The sequence below is a fragment of the Haemaphysalis longicornis genome, unplaced genomic scaffold (assembly GCF_048455015.1).
Source record: "Haemaphysalis longicornis isolate Haplotype H1 unplaced genomic scaffold, Haemaphysalis longicornis Haplotype H1 scaffold_14, whole genome shotgun sequence".
Taxonomy (NCBI): domain Eukaryota; kingdom Metazoa; phylum Arthropoda; class Arachnida; order Ixodida; family Ixodidae; genus Haemaphysalis; species Haemaphysalis longicornis.
The window spans coordinates 32,266,841-32,285,478 of record NW_027526245.1 but is presented as its reverse complement, the minus strand read 5'-3'; the positions used below and the strand labels follow the sequence as shown (position 1 = coordinate 32,285,478).

General features: G+C 51.0%; 1 protein-coding gene across 2 annotated transcripts in view; it reads left to right on the top strand.

Moving 5' to 3' along the window:
• LOC144165230 (putative ATP-dependent RNA helicase TDRD12) overlaps nt 1–18,638 on the top strand; it is a 146,491-nt gene that overhangs the window by 70,182 nt on the left and 57,671 nt on the right. For both annotated transcript variants that reach the window (XM_077695349.1, XM_077695348.1), the window contains exons 16-20: nt 222–380; nt 1,782–2,019; nt 2,643–2,812; nt 8,811–9,056; nt 11,203–11,413. In XM_077695349.1, coding sequence (XP_077551475.1) covers nt 222–380; nt 1,782–2,019; nt 2,643–2,812; nt 8,811–9,056; nt 11,203–11,413 — 1,024 coding nt within the window. The remainder of the gene's footprint in view (nt 1–221; nt 381–1,781; nt 2,020–2,642; nt 2,813–8,810; nt 9,057–11,202; nt 11,414–18,638) is intronic.

The following is an 18,638-nucleotide window of genomic DNA, read 5'->3' as shown; positions in this document are numbered from 1 at the left end:
CGGGCAGAGCACGGTGGAGGGTGGATGCACCGCAGGGTGCTTTCCTTGCCCCTCGGCTAGCCTTGTGCTGTTTGTTTGCGAAAGCCTTGCTCGTTTCCGATAGCGTGAAAAGTCGGGCCAACCCGAAGGTTGTGCGTTCACAGCACTTGCAAAGGGTCTGTCCCTTGCCCTGACCTGGGCGTACATCAGCCTTTCTCCCACACCCTGTGTTTTCTCGAAAGGTGGGAGCTGAGGCAGCATCTGCAGTGCGACCGGTGGTCCACCTGCTCCTGTGCGAGGACAGCAATGCCTCCTCTGCTCCCGAGCTGGCAGCACTGCTGGAGAGGCTGGCCAGCCCTGTCCCTGACGGCTGGGGGCAGTTGGCCCAACAGGAGGAGCAGGTGAGGAGAGGCCTCCCTCATTGGCCGGCGTAGTTTGTGCCACGCAGTAGCTGGTCCTCTTCTGGCCGCTGTGCCTTAACACTTTCGTGACCGCGGAAAAATCGGTTGTTTTTGGGTGTTTTAGGAAATATTTTTTTCTTGCCACAGAAAATGATTTATGCCGAAGTGTGAGATACGAAATGATAGGGAAAGAATAGGGCTTTCTAACAGGAATAATTTCAAACTACACATTTATTATAAATTTTGTTAAAAAATGATCAAAGCAAAAAAAATACATAAAGAAAAAGAATGATGAAAACATCAGTGCCACAGCCATGCATTGCTCCGGAGTGCTACGTCAAAGTCAACTCCATGCCGTCTTTGGGGAGAAAACTCGACTCTCTGTGCAATCAGCACCGAATGGTCTGGCCTGGACAAAGTCGACACCTTGCAGGTGAGAGCTATGGCTTTTAGAACAGGGCCAGATCTGTTTACAACAACGTTCGCCTGCGATACAGCGACCGGAGAAGAAAGCGAAACTCACTGACCTGGTGATGGTCCGGGGTGACTTGATGCACTTTCGCTGTCCGTACTGAAGTCTGATGAATTGAAGTTGTCTTCCGTGTCTGTGCTGCTACCATCATGCAAAGATCCAAGCTCACATACACAGAAATTCAGCAAAATTTGCCGTTCGCGCGAAGCATCGGCGAGCGGTGGCCACGCCATAACCGAAACCACGTGAGCTCGTGTCTCCGCTGACGAAGGGCGTTTAAAAATCCCCCCCGTGGCAGAAAAACAAAACTCTAAAAAAGCGAAACTGATTAAATACTTTCTCCTTTACCACTTGGATGGCGTTAGTGCTCCAGAAGCGCTCGAAGAGCACCAAAATTTGAATTTGTATTCATCGATAGCATACCATTGCTGGCAATAGGGGTGGTCACGAAAGTGTTAACTCCTCCAGGTTCATTACTGGTGCCTGTTCTCTGACGCAGTGCAGCCAGGGAAGCCCTAGGTACATCCTCAAGGAAACCTTTGGAAGTGGAGGTTGACGCACTGGGTGTTGCGGCAATAAATGAGCCTCTTCAAACACGCTAGGGTTAATTTTGAACTAAGTTTTATGCAAAGAGCTTCTCTTACAGTCCATTGTGTGTGAATATAACATGGCAACTGAAGTGGCTCGAATCAACACCTTGAAGGGCAGGAACAGCGTAGAAGCTACACCTGGCCCTTGAGGCACACCACATTGGAGGCTTTTGCTTTTTGCGGGCATAGTGGATGAATACATGAGAAAGAGAAGATGACAGCGCAACATCACCCTGTCATCTTCTTTTTCAAGGTGCTTAGCGTAACCCGCGGCGCTTCTTGTTTGAGCAGCGGTGTTTCTGTTGCCTGTGATGCACGTCGATCGGTCTCCATGGCCAGCGGCGACAGGGCAGTGGGGAGCGGTCTCTGTGCCCACGGCTGAAGGCGTTTGGCCGCTGCCAGAGACCAGGGCAGTGCTCGCATCGGCACCGCATCGTGCCCGAAGTGGACCACCCCCCGAGCTGGTCGCACCTGCCGTCGGCGGGCGAGGTGCGCATCCTGGTCACCAAGGTCATCGACGCCTCGCACTTCTTCGCCTGGGTCCTGCAGGAGCGGGCGACCGCCCTGACTGGCCGCAGTGAGTGTCGGTGACACTGAAAGCCTTGCCCATCAGGCGGAGCAGAATAAACAGCTCTTCTGTGGATCTTCAAGGGGGACCTACCCGATCATTCTCCCTGGGGACTGATAGCAATTCATGGCCCGTAGGCGTAAAAACCATCCTGCTACAGTACGAAAAGTTTTAGTTTAACGAAAATGTTCCCAGTGGCGTGGTTTGCTCAGTTCAGAAGTAAATCAAACTCTCGATTGCTAGACGGCTAGTGCCACGACTTGCTACGGAAAGAACGCGAATATCTCTATCGATGAACGCCATCTTAGGGCATGACCCTCTGTGTAGATATGACTGTGTTTTGCGTGTCGCCATTCTATCTTTTGTTCGAGTGTATATATTCCACCACGGTGAAGTAAAGTCGCTGTTGCTAGTCAGCGCGCAAGTCTTGTGTCACTTTCTTGTCCTATTCCGGCGCTGTTTTTTTAACTTCAGTATGTACCAACGGGCCCGCACGTACGCTTTTTCAGTTCATGATTTCACTTGTGTTCTGTCGAGGCTACGCAAGATGCTTGGCCAACGTCATCCGAAGTCACCCTGGCTAGTCATTTCAGAAACAGAGGCAGCCTCCTTGGTGCTCTTTCCTGTCCCAGGTGACCGAACAGCCGTGAGGAAGAACCAAGAGCTCCAGGAGGCCCTGAAGCTGATGAACGAGTACTTTGGCAACAAGGGCAACTACCGGATGCTGGCCGAAGGCGCCCGGCCGGAGGTTGGCCAGGTGTACGGGCTGGAAGTCAGCACTGGTCGCTTCCAGAGAGTCCTGGTGAGGGGCATGCTGGAAAGAGAGTTCCGCTCCTTCTTCTTTTTCCTCGTGGGCCTGGCCGTTTTGAGCAAGTCTCGGTCAAATCGTACAACTGTAATTCTTCAAACCATTGCTTACGTGAAATGGGCCACAAGGATAAAATAAAAGTTTTGGTTCGGTTAAAAACCCGATAGCAGTGGTACCAATTTTATCGCAAACTTCTAACAAATAATGAAGATAATAGAAAAACATATTCGGCAGTGCCGACTCCCGAGCCACTTTCTGGTGACATCTCTGTGAGGCCACAGAATCTTGTTTGTGTGCTTGGCGGCCACTGACCTCAGCCAATGCCAAGAAACATCACTTGACGACTGTAGTGGGGCCTCTGGTTCTGTTTGGTTGTATTAACGCTTATGTGAAGTCGACACACTCGTAACCACGTTTTTAGTGCTCGCCTGTATTGCATCACTCCTGCCGATTACATCAGTGTAGCACCAAGTTTGAAGGTTCTCCAGTATTTTTTCAGTTGAAAAAAACTGTTTTTTGGGGCTGGATTGAAGTCAAGTAAATTGCCAAAGGCTAGTTCTTTCACGTTGATCCAAGTTGGGTTTTGTTTCTATGGGCCCCTTACAGGGACACTGAAGTGATTTGTGAACATTGCGGGAATTGTAGTCTGCAGTCTCTAGGCCATGTTTTGGCCACTCTTGGAGCGTTTACATAACTTTATGTAGCAGAAAAATGAATTCGAAAGTGCTGTCCTCCTTGCTGATTTCCTATCACGTTTCGTATGACGCTCAATCGAGATGGCTTGGTTTGACTCCGCGGCTGCTAGGCTCGACGACCGTCCAACAAAGTCAGTCGGCAGTCCGCCAACAGGTCGTCGCAATTCGTTTGCTCGGTTAAAACTAAGCCACGACACTATTTGTGCCTGGAAGAATGTGCCTTTAGTTTGCTGGTTTGTAGACTGAATGAAGCTTATTAAAGTCTACGAAGTCAAAGTAGCTTCACACAAGCACACATGCCACGCTTCGCTGCCTCGTACGTTGGTAGAAAATTGAAGGCCAAATGAAGGTGGGAGAACAGTCAGCAAAGGAATTAGGGGCTTAGAATCAACCAAAACGTTTATTGTCAAGCGTAAAACCAAGGTGCGGGAAGCACATTTTGTGCTGGGTGAACTAGCGCGGCAGTCGGCAGCAATCACATTTGCAATCGCTTTTCTTGCTTAATTAAAAGGAAGGCAGTCGATAGAGATGAGATATTTGAGGGCTGCTTACTGTGCAAGCGTTATTCAAGAAGTAGTCACCTAAGCTGCTTGAAACGCTAAAACTAAATAACAATGTAAACTGGCTATACATTAAATACTTCATATTTCTGCCCCCGGCAGTGCTGGCTTATGGCCGAGTGGTCTGGAGTACTAGGTTCCGTGGAGCCCCAATAATACGACATTCAAGGGACTGCAAGGAAATGTCCTAGAATCGGGGTGTCGTACGACCGGGGTGCGTGTAAATGCCGGGCTAGTAGATGGTCTCACACGAGAGGTGGGCAAGGAACTTATTTAAACAGCTATATTTAGCACGTTCGCTTGTGATTTGCAGACCCTTAGCTGAAATCTCAAGTTAAAGAAAAGAACGCCTATGTTATGCCCCTCTCCGCTTTATGGCGTCCAGCTAGCCACATGCTACGCGATATAAGGCCGACGTGGTCGAGCAAATTGAGAGGGGAAAAGGTGAGTGTGTAGCTGCCAAGATAAGTACAAGGCGGAGGTGAACAAAAAACGGCATTGACGTACATTGTGGCGACCCCCTTTGGAGACGGTCCCGTGTCGTCGCTATTGCATCATAGTGCTCAGAACATAGCTGTTTGCTTTTCCCACAAGATGCAGCACTGCGAAATAGATAACATACTTGAACCTTCGTGAGTAAACCGCATTGCGGGGAAAATTATAGCACAGTCTTGCTATAGTGACTTGCTGCGGCGGCCAGCGAATGACTCAAAATGGCGGGGCCAACGGGTACGTGTCTCCACCCATCGCCTCCTGTGTTTTGCTCCACCCTGGTGGCGGACGCGCGTGAATTGAGGCACTCTAGCAAACAAAAGAGCGAAGTGACAACGGGGCTTTGAAAGACACTGATCAGCAGAGAGCAGAGATATACAGGGAGAAAGAGCGTTGTGAGAGGAAGAAGCTTGGATCGAGCGTGCGGGGAAAGCAGCTGTTCGGTCATCGCCGTGGGGTTGCGTCGAATGTGTTTTCGCGTTTGTCGTCGGCTTGACGGGAGCTTTAATTAAATTCACGGGCCACCTGAACCTCGACTTCTCGTGGTCGGCGTGTGGACGTACTGCGGGCGCGTGGGGCCGACGCAGGTTGACTCCCGCTCACGAGAACCCGCCTGCTTGTTTGCATTTGTTCAGTAACTGGCCTGGCCCACCTGCGGACCTTTGCACATGGAGCATCGTCAAACGGGGGTTAAGAATACAGAAGATCAGGATGAGGCGGCGAAGCGGTGTAAAATATGGGAAAAGCGCCGGTTTCTCCACGCCTGGTTCTGTCGTATGCAGCGGACGACGTGCACCCGAGCGTCACATCATCGGGGTTTTTAATGCATTGTTTCTATGAGGAGTTCGCCGGGACTGCTCTGATCCGTCGTAAGAAGCGGGTCGTCGTAAATCCGGGGGACGTATCAGCGGGGTTCCACTGTATATTGTTTTGCAATTCGTAAGTTCAAATCCCCGATAGTGCATGTTTTTTTTTTTAAGATGATTTATTTGGTTTTTAATGTTTTCTATTTGGAATTCACCATTCTTGCGCTGTAACGTTCGTTGCTCCACGAGTGAGTTCACAGAACGCGTGCAGGCTGACACTGACGCACTGGCAGGTCCTTGTTGGTGTGGTGTTGCTATTAGCACTGACTGACTGCTTGTGGGAACAGTCCCGAATTGGCCGACCCTTGGCCTGGTGTGAACACGCCTCTTACGATACAGGCACGAGCCAGGCAAGCCCCAGAGGTGGGGGAAAAGCGCATCGCATTTGAGCGTCTTTGGTGATGGGGAGGGCGGAGGGCATGCAGCCACTGCGTACGCCTCGACTAGGGATTGCTACAATTCCAAGCCGTGCTGGTAGGCTTATCTGAGGCACTTTACTGCCGAAGACCTAGAGTTGTTAATTTTTATGTCAGTAAAGGAGTGCGATATTTCTAAAAAAGCAAACTATAGCGGTTGGGAACATTTCTATGGAATTGTAAGAGTTTTCCTATTGGTACGCAATGCTTTTTAAGTTCATGGGTCACGAATTAGTGACTGCCACAGGAATGTGATCATGCGAGTCCCCCTTAACAGGGGTGGAGCTCACCTTTTTAAACACTTCTTATTTATTTCAAACTGATGTGATACTTAAATGCATTGAATGGAAATGTTTCCTGGTACAGCAAGGAGTTTTAGTAATGTTAATGTGCATTTTTTGGAGGAAAGGTGAGTGCTTCATATGGTTATAGCTTATGTGAGGGAGGCCAACGAAAATAATTTTTTTTCAGCACTTTATTTTGCTCATTGGGCCATGTGAGGCTTTTGCCTTGGCAAGTTGGAGGAGAGGGCAATGAAGGTGGACTGGCTGGCAGCGGAAGGGAAACGAATGACAGTGCTAGGAGAAGGAAGGGGGGGGGGTGGGAGACAATGTCGTGCACTAATGGCAGACCAGTTGCTGGAGGCAGGAGGGAAGCAAAGGGCAGGCGGATGGGCAGTGGATGGACAGAAGGCTGCGATGGCGAAAGAGAAAGCTGGAATGGGAGGCCGAGGGAAAGCAAGCGGATAGGTAGTAGGGAAGGACACCTGTGCTGCACAGCTGCTGTGGACCCTGCTAGTTTTGCGTCGGTGTGGTTGTATGAAGTGGTGTGTGTGTACTCTTGAGCGGTGCAGTTGGGTCATTTAATGCATTGCTTTTACTGGCGGTTTGCCTGGACTACAGTGACCTGTTGTAGGAGACAGATTGCCACGTAACTGGGAGACGTGTAATCTTAACATGGAGCGTGGTGTGTGTCAAGCGTTTGTGTGTCAGAATTCATTTTCATGCCTGAGACGATCGATGTCATTTGGCAATGGCGCACTAATAGTAGTTTGAATCTAGCTTAGTCACATTACATTTCCAAGGGTTCATGTTTTTAACAAGAAATAATGATAGTGTGATGGACTCGTTTGGCCTTGTAGGTGTACGACGCGTACGAACGGGACTTGAGAGCGCAAGAGGGAAGAAAGTATATTACCAGTGCTACCAGAAAGCGAGACAGCGGAAAAGTGGTAAAAAAAAGAAAACACGAGCCCAATATCTCTTAACTGGAGTTCGAGGGGAAAAAAACAGTCGCCACGACGGTCGATGTTCTGCAAAGTTGACGACCCGGTCGTGGTCGAGTGTTGGCCGTCAGTTGCCAGCTCTGCCCGAGCGAGACAGCAGAACTGGCAGCACGTTCTACGTGGCGAGTGCAGCGGTGGTTCTGCCCTGAGCCGTGATCACGAGCCTCGGCCAGTCGCACGATCACGCCCCAGTTGTCTGCGGGTCTCGCACGCTTTGGCGGGCCCCGACTCGCACGCCTCGAACCACTCGAACTCGAACTCAAACTGGACCACAGGAACTGCGGGTCCACCCCAGGTCCTCGTCCACTCGTCAGCTCCGAGTCTCCGCTGCCACCGGAACCGTGTTCTAAACCTCCAGCCTTTCTTCCTCTTCCTTCACGCCTTCATGCGGCAGCGCATGGTCCATTTTCTCACTTTTGTGGGCAATCCTCACAGATGGGAATAGCATGTGTGATACCAGAGGTATCTCCCATTCAGAGGGGCCCCAGTACAGAAAATGTTGTTTTGAAAATGGAAAAAAAAAGATGAGGACAAAATTTTAAGACATGTTTATGACTGTTATGGTGAAGTTTTGTATGCAGGCTGCCCCGTAGACAATGATTGAAAGACGCGATAGAGTCATCAGAAAGTGCTGCAAAGCAAAGACTTACAAATATAACTTGCTTGAGATAGTATTGGCAGCGTTTGTCAAGGGCACATGCGAACCCGATTGCACGTAACCAGCCGCAGGTACATTCTGCGGCAACATTCGTGCTGTACACACTTCATTTTTAATACAAGTCCTGCTTTGTTGTTGCATGTAGATTCAGGTCAGTTAAATAATTGGAGGGGAGCCTGATTGTTTCGTTGGTGGCACTTTAGAAGCATGTGCAGTGTGAAGCTAGTCAGCCGGCCACAAAATGGCCATGCATTATTTTTTTTTTATGCCTGTTTCATGCAGGACCAAAAGAGGAGGAGGAATGTCTGCAAAAAAAGGCGCTCATTGTGTTGAAAAGAAAATGGCAGCAACTGGCATGTTTGTACAATGGGTGTTGGAAGTTGCAGAGAAGCATTGTTTTGGTGTCAAAATATTGGCAGTTTTGAGTCTTTGGTAATTGATGTGTATTCTCCAAACAAAGGAAGAACACCTGCGCTTGTCAACAGTGCTAGTTTCATAGAGTCGAGCAAATTTCGGTCATTTAAAGGGACAGACAACTGATTTTTGTGGCGTACATGCATTCTACCCCAAATAAAACGGCATCACTGGAGATACCTTGAACCCAAATTGTTTTGCTGATAGGGCATGGAACATTTGAGAGTGGAATTTCTGAGTACCAGCCTTAAGAGCACTACCAAAATGAACGCTGACAACCATGAGGGGGATCCTTGTGGCACCACACTTTTAACTGCGTGTGGGAATTTAAAAGAGGGGTTTTTAAAATTTGTCCCCAGTTTTGAAAACAGCATTGAAAATAGAATGAAGCTGTTTGCATACAAACGGTGGTGCCACGTTTAGGCACCATGTGGCGCCACCTTTTGGACTTGGAAAGTTTAGTTTAGTGCCAAGTTAAAATCGCTGCTGCCACCAATTCATTTAGAAATTCTCCGTGGTTACCTATCCCCGTGTATAAAATGCCACCTTCCACGTGAGCACTGGCCTGCTGGCTGTCCCTTGAAGCGTGGCGGCCCCTGTTGCCAGGTTCGTTCAGTGGAGGGGACCGGGGCGGAGCCGGTGGTGACGGTGGCGCACATGGATTATGGCGGGCAGTCGTGCGTGGCGGCGTCGCGCCTGCTGTACCTGCCGGAGCCTCTCCAGGGGCTGGCCCCCTTTGCGGTGGAGGTGTACTGCTGCCGGCTGCAGCCCTGGGACGGCGACCAGGAGTGGCCGCCGCAGGCCAGCGCCACGGCCCACCGCCTCTTCTCCCGCAAGGAGCTCGTCGGCAGGGTGAGCGGGGGGGGAGGGGGGCCGGGAAGGAACGGGGGCCACCTGTGTCGCTGGGTGAGATGCAGCGCACCGTCACTGGGGCACGCAAGCGAGCAACGTACGGCAGACATTTTGGTGTTCATCAGTATTGACAGATTGCTGCTTCTGCGGCCTCACCGGTAACTCGGACGAGGTCACTCGTAAGCAACTCTGCCGAAGACGCAGCAACACGGCATCTTCCGACACACCTCTGCAGCTGAAATGCTGCGAAGTGCGTTATCTTCGATTCGCGTTTGGAATGACTCCAGTCGCGCATAGCTACACTAAATAAAGGCGTAGCTTATTTAGTGATGCTAGTGGCACGCAGCCACAGAACAGGGAGGACAAGCTGACACTACCAGAGTTGACCGACACAAAACGCATAAACAAAACACTGGTGGCCATGAGCCATTGCAGTGGAAGCAAATGTCGTGTGATGCGAACTGACCAATTGTTACAGCAGCGGCGGGAAATAATAGGAGGAAAAAGTGATGATACTTTGTTCTCTTATCTAGTGACATTAGGGCCACCAGTTGACTAAAGACACTGCTCTGTCCCGATAGCAGTGACCGCGATTTAATAGCGGACTTCAATGAATAACCTGGATGTGTGAGAGTCTACATGCTGTACTTGCACGAATATAACGCAAATTATTTTCCCACAATTTGTGCCTCCAAAACGCACCTCGCGTAATATTCAGGCTCAAAGAAGTGGAAGCATTTTTCTCGCCTTTTTTTCTTCAAATACCTTCATGCCTGGCATGCGCCTCGTACTATTTCAATATGAAGTAGTACAAGTTTCATAGTTGAATATGAAACATCACCAATGTCCTTTTGAACGTAGATGAGTTACTATGAACGAACTAACTTGGATTCTGCCCAACTAAGAGCGCTGTCTGGGAGCAAAAGCAGTCTTCTTGCAGGCTTATGCGCATAAGAAATGCACTTGTATTTGAACACATCCCGCATGTCGGCCATGAGAATTTAGATTTTTTTCCCTTCATATAGGGAATGCCTTCCATTTTCAGTGAGAGAATTTTCTTTAGAGCCTGCTCTTACAAAATGTTGTCGATACCTTTTCTAAAGCTCCAAAACTTGTTATTTTTGGGCATCTGCTTGTTGATTGGTGTGTACACCCTTGGCGAGAACACCGCATCCGTTATCTTCTATGACAACATGTTTTCAGGGTGTTTCTTCCACCTTTGAACGAGGCTTGGTAACCGTACTTTCCCAGGGCCATCTCCCCTCTCTGAGAGTAGCACTCCAGGTTGCTTATGTGAACTTCCAATGGTGATAGCGTGGTCGCCGAAGCTAGGGAACTTCTTTTGTCAGAAACCCCAGCACTTAGTACCTTGGCGGAACGAGGCTCCAATGCAAGTTCTTGGCTCTGACACGGTCACTCTGTGTGAGTATGAATTTGTAGCGGAGTGCTGGTTGTAGCATCTCCAGCCACAGCTTCTAAAACAAGCTACAACACTGTGTCCTGGCACAAGGGGTGAATTGCCGGGAAAAGAATGGGAATGCACCCCCGAGTTGGGGTAAGAAGTGTTCTTGTAGAAAATGAGAGTTGCTAGGTTCCTTTGCAAAAGAAGGCACCCTGTGACTGGTGCTGCACATGGTGCTCAGGTACCTTTGGTGCGTGCTTGGAATGTGTTCTTTGAGCAGCACCGGAGTATTCTTTTTGACAAGCAGTCAAGTCAGATTTAGAGGAGAATGGGAAAATAGATCAGCTTGGACATTTTCAGAGAATTGGGGTGGCGGGAACACCCATGCATCTTTGAATGGGCAAAAACTGGACTTTGCGAGATACATTTATTTTTAACACGAAAACACAATAAAATGGAGCTTGCTTTTGAAATCATGGAAATGTTAAATTAGGTGGCATTTACTTATGTTTGCACGTTTTTTTTTCCCTGTCTTACGGCAGCAACTGCAAGTTCCTTGAGGGCTACTTTCAACGTTTTGCCAAGAGGTGGCGCGGGCTCTTCAGCTTGCCCCTGTTTGTCCCCAGCACAGGGTGGCCAACTGCAGATCAGTTTCTGGTGCGAGGGGGGACCCATGGGGAGGTTCGCAACGGGTGTGTACTGAGCAACTCTGGAGGCACATTCACTGAGGGTGTGGGCGTGCAGGTGGTGCTGCGTGTGGGGCCCGTGCTGTGGCTGGACCCCCTGGTGCTGCCCCAGCAGCTGCCCCACCTGGGCCTGGCGCAGACGGTCGGCCAGCACGTCCGGCTGGCCCTGCTCCAGCACGGCCTGGCCCTGGACAACGCGCAGCACGTGGAGGACGTCCGCCGGGCCGCCCAGCAGGCGGGCCTGCCCCTGCCCCCCCTGCGCTCCCCGGGCAAGTGGCCTCCTCTGTCGTGGCGGCAGGAGGGACAGGCAGGGCTGGGTTTCATGCTATTGCAGTGGAACCTCAGTGATACGAATCTCAAGGGGCGGCAAGAATATTTGTGTTACCCCAAAATTGGTGAACGAGGCTTCTGTAGTGAAGCTGAAATGTCTTGCTTGCTGCTTTTGGAGTTTTTAAAGTTTTTTTAAAACTTTCTTTCGGTCGGTGACCTCGTTTTTACTTCATCCGAAAATTTGTATCACCAAATCTAAAACTAGAAAACATGAGTTATTTGTTTGGAAACTCGGTACACACGCAACAGGCAGCAGCAACATGGCGTTGGCTCCTCTTGTGTCTGCTGCGACCACTTCTGCTCGCCTTTAATTAGAACACAGCTCGAGGAGTAAACAAATAGCTCATGCAGGAGAGGAGCTGATAATTTGGGGAAAAGCTGCACTATAAAACGTCATCCACGCCAAATATCCGCCTTAGAACCATTTTACCAGTGAAAAATGGACAGGGACCTGGAAAGAAGTAGACGGGACAATTGCCAGTTGCGGTGTCGATGTACTGGCAACTGCTCTTGGGAAGCTGATGCGTATGTGCCCAGCCATCAATGAGAATAAGAGGCAAGGCTGCACAAAAGAACAAGCCACCAGGTTTGCCACCTGTAAAATTGGCGTTGCTCACAGCATTCCCTTGTCCTGCGGCAAGTGCAATGTTAGACAGAAGGGGTGCTGCATAAATGACCGTCTGAGGGAGCACCGAAATGCAGTGTCATCGCTTGCCGAGGGGGGGGGGAAGGGGCCACTTGGCCGACCGTTGCAAGCGGTGTCCTGGTTGTGTCCCAGCATTTGATGCCACGTGTGTCTTAGGCAGTGGGCGTGACCAAGTGAAACGAGAGTTTTGTGAGGCCTTCCATATTCACAGGAAGGCACATTACTCTATCAGCGTGCCTTCCATCATGCTTACGGCAAAAGAGCTAAGCTTCTTGCAAGGGCGCATGCGCGGGACGTAGCTTGGCCGTGTGGGGTGGTACGCATCTATGACTGTAGATTGTTTTCTATCCTTTGTAAGTGTTGTCATCTTTTTACTGGCAGTTGTGGCGACTACGCGGAAATGCACGCCAAGCTCTAAAATACCTGGGACGATGCGTTTGGCGCAACCGAGACGGCCGTAAAGTTCAAGTTGTATGGGACGACAGGCGAGGATGATTAGCGGGCGACTATGCATGCACCTCACTAGATTGTAAACATGCAGGGGTGCGGCTGAGGGTGCAGCAGCCGTGGTGCATGGCTCTGCGCGTGTGCACTGCACTGACACCACGGAAATTTCTCGGCACCGTTGCCATGCACCGGTTCTCAACCGAACGGAACTGCTGCCGGAGTGCTGGGCCAAACCGTCACCACATGTGCCAAAAGAATGCACGTCCATGGCCAGCGCGATGCGCGCACAAGAATGTACACCTTACCCCCGTGCGACACAGCTTGTACAATTGTGCGCGTGACTTTTACGAGCATTTTTGGAAATTAGAATCGTTGTCAGCCCCACACGAACCGCTCAGCCAGCATTCGCATTTCCCGCTCTACGGAACAGGGCTGCCATCTCATGAGTGCCGCTGCTTTACTATCCACCAATGCTTTGCCAAAACAAGCGAGCAAGATGAACGCCTCAGCGTTCTCCGGCGTGTCAAGTATGTGTTCATGGTGTTACTCTTTCTGTCTAGTTAAAAACGTTTATTAAAGCAAAACTGAAGCTGTTACCTTAATATATAAGGGCTACAGAGCACAATAATATGTATGCGTTTTCTATCGTAGCAATGGTTAGGGAACGGTAGTCACGTTTACGATAGCAAGGGTGAGACAGCTGCGCATATTGCGCAGTTTTGATACAAATTTGTTTTCCTGCACCAGGCTCCTCCAAAAGCTTGAAAATTGCAAAAATTGCGCCAAACTGCTCCAAAACAGCCTGAGAGCCAAGGATATTAATGCTCCCGTCAGTTTCAGTAGGGGAAAATGCTTACTGACGGCATAATTTTTCAGCACCCCTAAGGTGATGCTGCTTGTAAAGGTTTAATTGATAGATGATTCAATAAAAAACCCGCATAAAATTGTCCCCGAGATAGTTCTTCCGAAAGTCACAATATCGGGTTGCACATGTTATATTCTGCGAGTTTTTAAAGTTTCCCATCTAAAACCATTGCAGAGTCCTGTAGAAAAAATACTCATGTGCATTGATCTGACAAACTAGTGCAAGTTAATGAAAAAGAACGAAAAGTTTTGAAGCGCCGTATCTCTGGAATGATGTCACTGGGCACTGCCATCTTGGTGTGGTGAAGATTGGAAAACATGGCTTCCGGGTGAAGCAGGTGCTTGTGGTTCAGACAGAGTGCTCTTCGCCAATTTCTACCATGGTTCGGGTTATGGAGGTGGCTGGGTTTACATGTAGTCATTTGATCTGTTGCAGGAAGTTGCGCAGCTCGAAAGACGGGAGTTCATCAAAAACAACGTGATGTTCGCAAATTCACTATGTTTCGGACTTGAATGTGCGGTGCATGCTTGAATTGAAGTGCAATTTCAGGCTTATTCCGGTGTTATAAAACGCGGAGTTATTCCTGCTTTTGACAGCGAGCTCGCGAGCCGCGGGAATGGAGCGATCGACACTGCCGAAGTGGTGGCACAGGCTACATCGCCGCAAAATGTTCAAGCAGTGTCCGATAGCGGGACAGGCTATTATTGCATGCTAGTACTAATGGTTTATCTATCTGAAGTGAAATTTAATGCCAAGAGGGAGGTGGCTAAACATACCAATGTTACTCAAATTACGATCGTAGTGCATGTGCACCTTGGGGATTGAAATGGGAGGGCTGGTGGGGTGCGACGACTGTCACCTTTCTCTGCACAACTTTTGCCGTGGCTCTACACTTGTGCGTAAAGCCCAGTCTGGGTTTACAGAAATAATAATTTCGGCATTCACATGATAATAAAAATGCCTTAGAATTGCATAGCTTTTCAATTCAATATTCTCAATGGCGCTGCACGCTATCTATTAGCTATGCATAAAAAAAAAATGGTTTGTAAAAAGGTAGTGCCATTCGTACCTTGTGATACTATGGTAGAAAAGACTTCATTGAAAGGCTGTTTCAGTGTTATGTACGGTCGAAACCATTAAAAAGTGCACTTTCCCCCATGCATTGCCAAAAATTTGATTTTTTTGGACTCCTAAGGTGACTATTTAATAAATGTCGTTCTGCTCCAAAGCAAGGTTCTTCTGCTCTAAAATCGAAATTTCGCTGCTCCAAAAACTGCTCCCAAATGTGATTCACCTGTCTCACCCCTGCGATAGCGTGTTTACGATTTGGACACCACCTAATGTATTCGATACTTATGAGATTGAGTTGTTTATGGTTTTTAAGCAAAATTTTGGTTACCAAAAGCATACACAGGCAGTTACAAATTTTTCTAACAGCTACATCCAAATGCAAAGGGCTACATCGACGCACAAGTGGTACTGACAACACAGCAAGGCGACGACGGGGCAGCTAGAGCGTGGGGGGCATAGAGGGAAGCGAGGAATGCGGAGGAGGCGAAATGGTGAGAGTGCTCACCGTCAGAAATGAGAGGGAATGCCCGATTGTCGCCCCGGCTGTGGTTTATTCAAGAAGTATGTACAAAAAGGAAGCTAGAGGCACCTGAGCAACACCCGGTGGAAATGAAAGCAGTGGCGAGAAAAGTATGTGGCAGGAGATGAAGGAGACGGGGAGAAAGAACGGGCGTACTGGGGGTGAAATGCGTGTTAGTTTGGAGTAGTGCCTCTCCTGCTGCTGCTGTTAGCACCCCACGAGGAGGAATACCGCCGGCAGGGGAGCACCAATTCTTTTGTGCCCGCACACAACCAAAGCCGCACCAAGACTCGAGGCTCGCGTGTTCGTACCACCTGCACTGGAGTGGTAAATGTGTACAGATCATCCGAATTTTTTTGATGTTATAGACAATGCATTTTGGTTGGGGAATTTGCAGAATTCGTATCACAATGAAATTCTTATCGACCGAATTAGTATCACCGAGATTCCACTGTATATACACGGGGGAAGTTTAGGCACCAGTGTGTGTGGAGCCCTGCTTCAGCGACCAGGCCTTCGTGCACCGTGGATGGACGTTCCGTCTGTGCTTACCCAGATTGTGAGCAGGCTCAGCAGTTGCCTGTGGCAGCAATTGGGGACACCGCAATATTGCGGCAGATGGGAACGGATGTCTAAATTTGGTTACTGACTGGAAAAATGGGGCACAGCAAAACTTATTTGTCGGGAATTGCACAGAAGCTTCATGCAAGATGAACAGAGAGGGAAAATGTGACCATTGTTTGTGAATTGTGGCTTCAGAGGAAGAAAAAGAAGCCACGTGGCTAGATGAGCCAAGTGGGAGACGGACGCCGCTGGGTGGCGCCCACAACGGCACGCAAGACCAGCGGCAGATTTCCCTGTAGGAGGGGCAACAGGTAGACCATCCGTTTGAGGGAGTGGCTGCCAGTAGACTGCAGGCACAATATAAGTCGGCCGAGAACTCGATGGAGAGATGAGCCACGGGGATTTGGGTGGACAAGGGTGGACTCGGCTAGCGCTCAATGGGTGTGGCTGGAGATGCTTGGGGGAGAGGCTTTCGTCCTGCAGTGGACGTAACCGGGCTTATGATGATGGTGATGATGATATTAGTAGGAAACTCTATGCCCATCGTCAGTGCAGTGGCGCATACCCACAGCTGCGCCAGAGGGCTGATGGATGAACGGTACTTGTGGTGAGAACAGAGCTCTGCGTGTGGGGAAAGGAGCACGTTGTGGGGATCCGCTTGATCCCCTTTCCTCCTCCCGCGAGCGCGATGTTCGAACGAGCGCGCTTTCCCGCGCACGTGACGTCAACCTCGCGGGCCGACGCGCCGGCGGGCACCGACTGTCCCGCCGCCGCTGTCGCTCCTTCTCGCCCGGGAACCTGCCTCCTCTCCTCAGCGCCTTAAAACCGGACGCGCCCGTTTCGGAGCTCTCTCTCTCAGGACTCTCTGCTCTCTGGGCTCGGTCGGCTCTCTCGCGAGCTCTCTGGATGTCTCCCTGACTCCAGGGACTCGGGAAGGAGATGGAGGATGGAGGATAGGGAACGCGAGGGGCCGCGGATCGTATCGCACCCTCGCCGCCCCACGTCCAGGAGAAGGGAGTCGGATACCGGGGCGCTCCATGCCCCCGGCCGGCTCGTCTCCTCCCCGCCGCACCGGCCGGTCGGGCGCTGTTTGGCCCCGATCGGACGCGTGTCGGTACAGTGTAGTTCTTAACCCGGCCTTGGCGTTATTATGCACTGTACCACTGGGCCAATAAACCCCCTTGGTTCGTCCCGGCCCCTTGGAGCTTGTCGTCGCCTGTGTCGGTGAGTCGAACCCGTCGCGGCGTCTCCCTTGTGGACGCCGCGTACCTCTCTGGGGCATTTTGGATGGGTCATTTCCGGGCGTCGAGCTGACATCGTCGCTCAACGTCTCTAACGAGGCTAGCCGGGGTCGTTTGTTATCCCGTAGCTAGACCCGGTAAGCCCACATTGGCGCCCAACACGGTATCGACACTGCGCGACGGAGCAGGCCCTTGGCCTTAGTCCCTGTGCGATTTACTGTGAGGTGAGCGGTTCAGCTTCCGAGCACGACGCTTCGGCGTAACGTGCTCCCGCCGCTCACCGCTGTCCGCGGATCGAGGCAGTTATCGTCCGACCCGCGCCAGCACCTCCTGTGTTCTGTACGACTCAACGTAGTGGCGATCCCGAGCCTGCTAACTTGACGTACGATATGAACCTGGAGCAGAGCCATACGCTCGCTACGTCGGAAACGAGAACACCTCTTGCTCGGACGACGTTAGCCTGCGGCCAATGTATCTCCACGTGCAGACGACAAACGGCTTTTGTGGCCAAGTTTGCGTTTCGCCAAGGAGCCCCTTGCGCCTCGTCGGGGAGCATCCTGCTCCGACGACGATAACGCGCATTCGTCCTACCGAGTGCATCATCGCACGCGCGGACGCCAAGGCCCTGTCGCAAAAGAGCGCGTTTTGCCTCCACGACACGGCCGGGACCGCATAGCACATCCCCGCGCAGGCATTGTACGACGCTTTGTTGTCGATCTTGCCCGGCGCGCGTGAGATGCAGTGCGCTGAGTCCGCAGCTAGGCCCACTGGGGAGCACTCTGTTTCCCAGGCATAGCTTGCCTTACGATCTCGTGTTTCCAAAGCACGGCGGCCCGCTCGCCGCGTAGTGCTACGGACTACTTAGAGATCGGGCCACACGTTCTGAACGAGTTTGACCGTTTCGTCGACGAAAGTTCGTTCGTAGTGGAGACGGACCACGTGGCATTCAGCTGGCTTAAGCGGATACGCGAACCACGCGTGCTGGCCATATAAGCTGCGCCCGTGAAAACGTCACCGCGCGCAATGGGAGCGGTAGCACCACGTGGTGGCGGACACATTACGTGAGCCCCCGTGGCCGCTTGAATGTTCCTAACGCGCCTAGCACCCGACCGGCCCCGTAGCCACGTGCTGAACGCCGGCCAGTTGGTGCGAGCCCCGAAGGGAATGCATTAAGCGTGCAAACGTTGCAATTCCCGGGCGATATCGCATACCGAGCAGACCCATTGTCAGCCGGTATTGCATCCAGCAGAGACGAGCAGGTGCCCGGTGATCAGAACGATCCGTGTTGTAAATATGATTCTAACTGGCTCTGTGTGAGTCGTGCTCTGTGTGAGCGGGCGACGCGGTCGCCGGAGGCTACTAACCGCTGGTATTGTGGTCAGCCTCGAGCGCTTTGCAGCTCGTACTGCTGCAGGCGTGTTTTTTTTTATTTCTCGGATTCGTATCTGCTACATGCTCAATGTCTCTCGCTGAAGTTTATCCCACCGAAGGAAATTCCCCCTGAGAGTTTCACGGTGGTGAGCACCCGCAGTTTGAGGAAGGTATACGATACTTCCGTGACTCGCGGGCGGCTGGGCGAGTGGCCGCAAGACTTTACGAAGTTGTGCCGCTCCACGACCTGGCCAAGCATGTAGCGAGTTGATCTCCACTATCCTCGCTCTTGCCGTTGCGCGAAAGGAAGGGAAACGCGAACGTGGCGGCGGATATTAGCCCCCGTCGCTAACCCGGAGTTCCTGACGCGCGCCGCACCTGACGGAACATGCGACCACGTGCTCGAATGTGTTCGTCGGTGCGATCGTCGAAAGGAGCA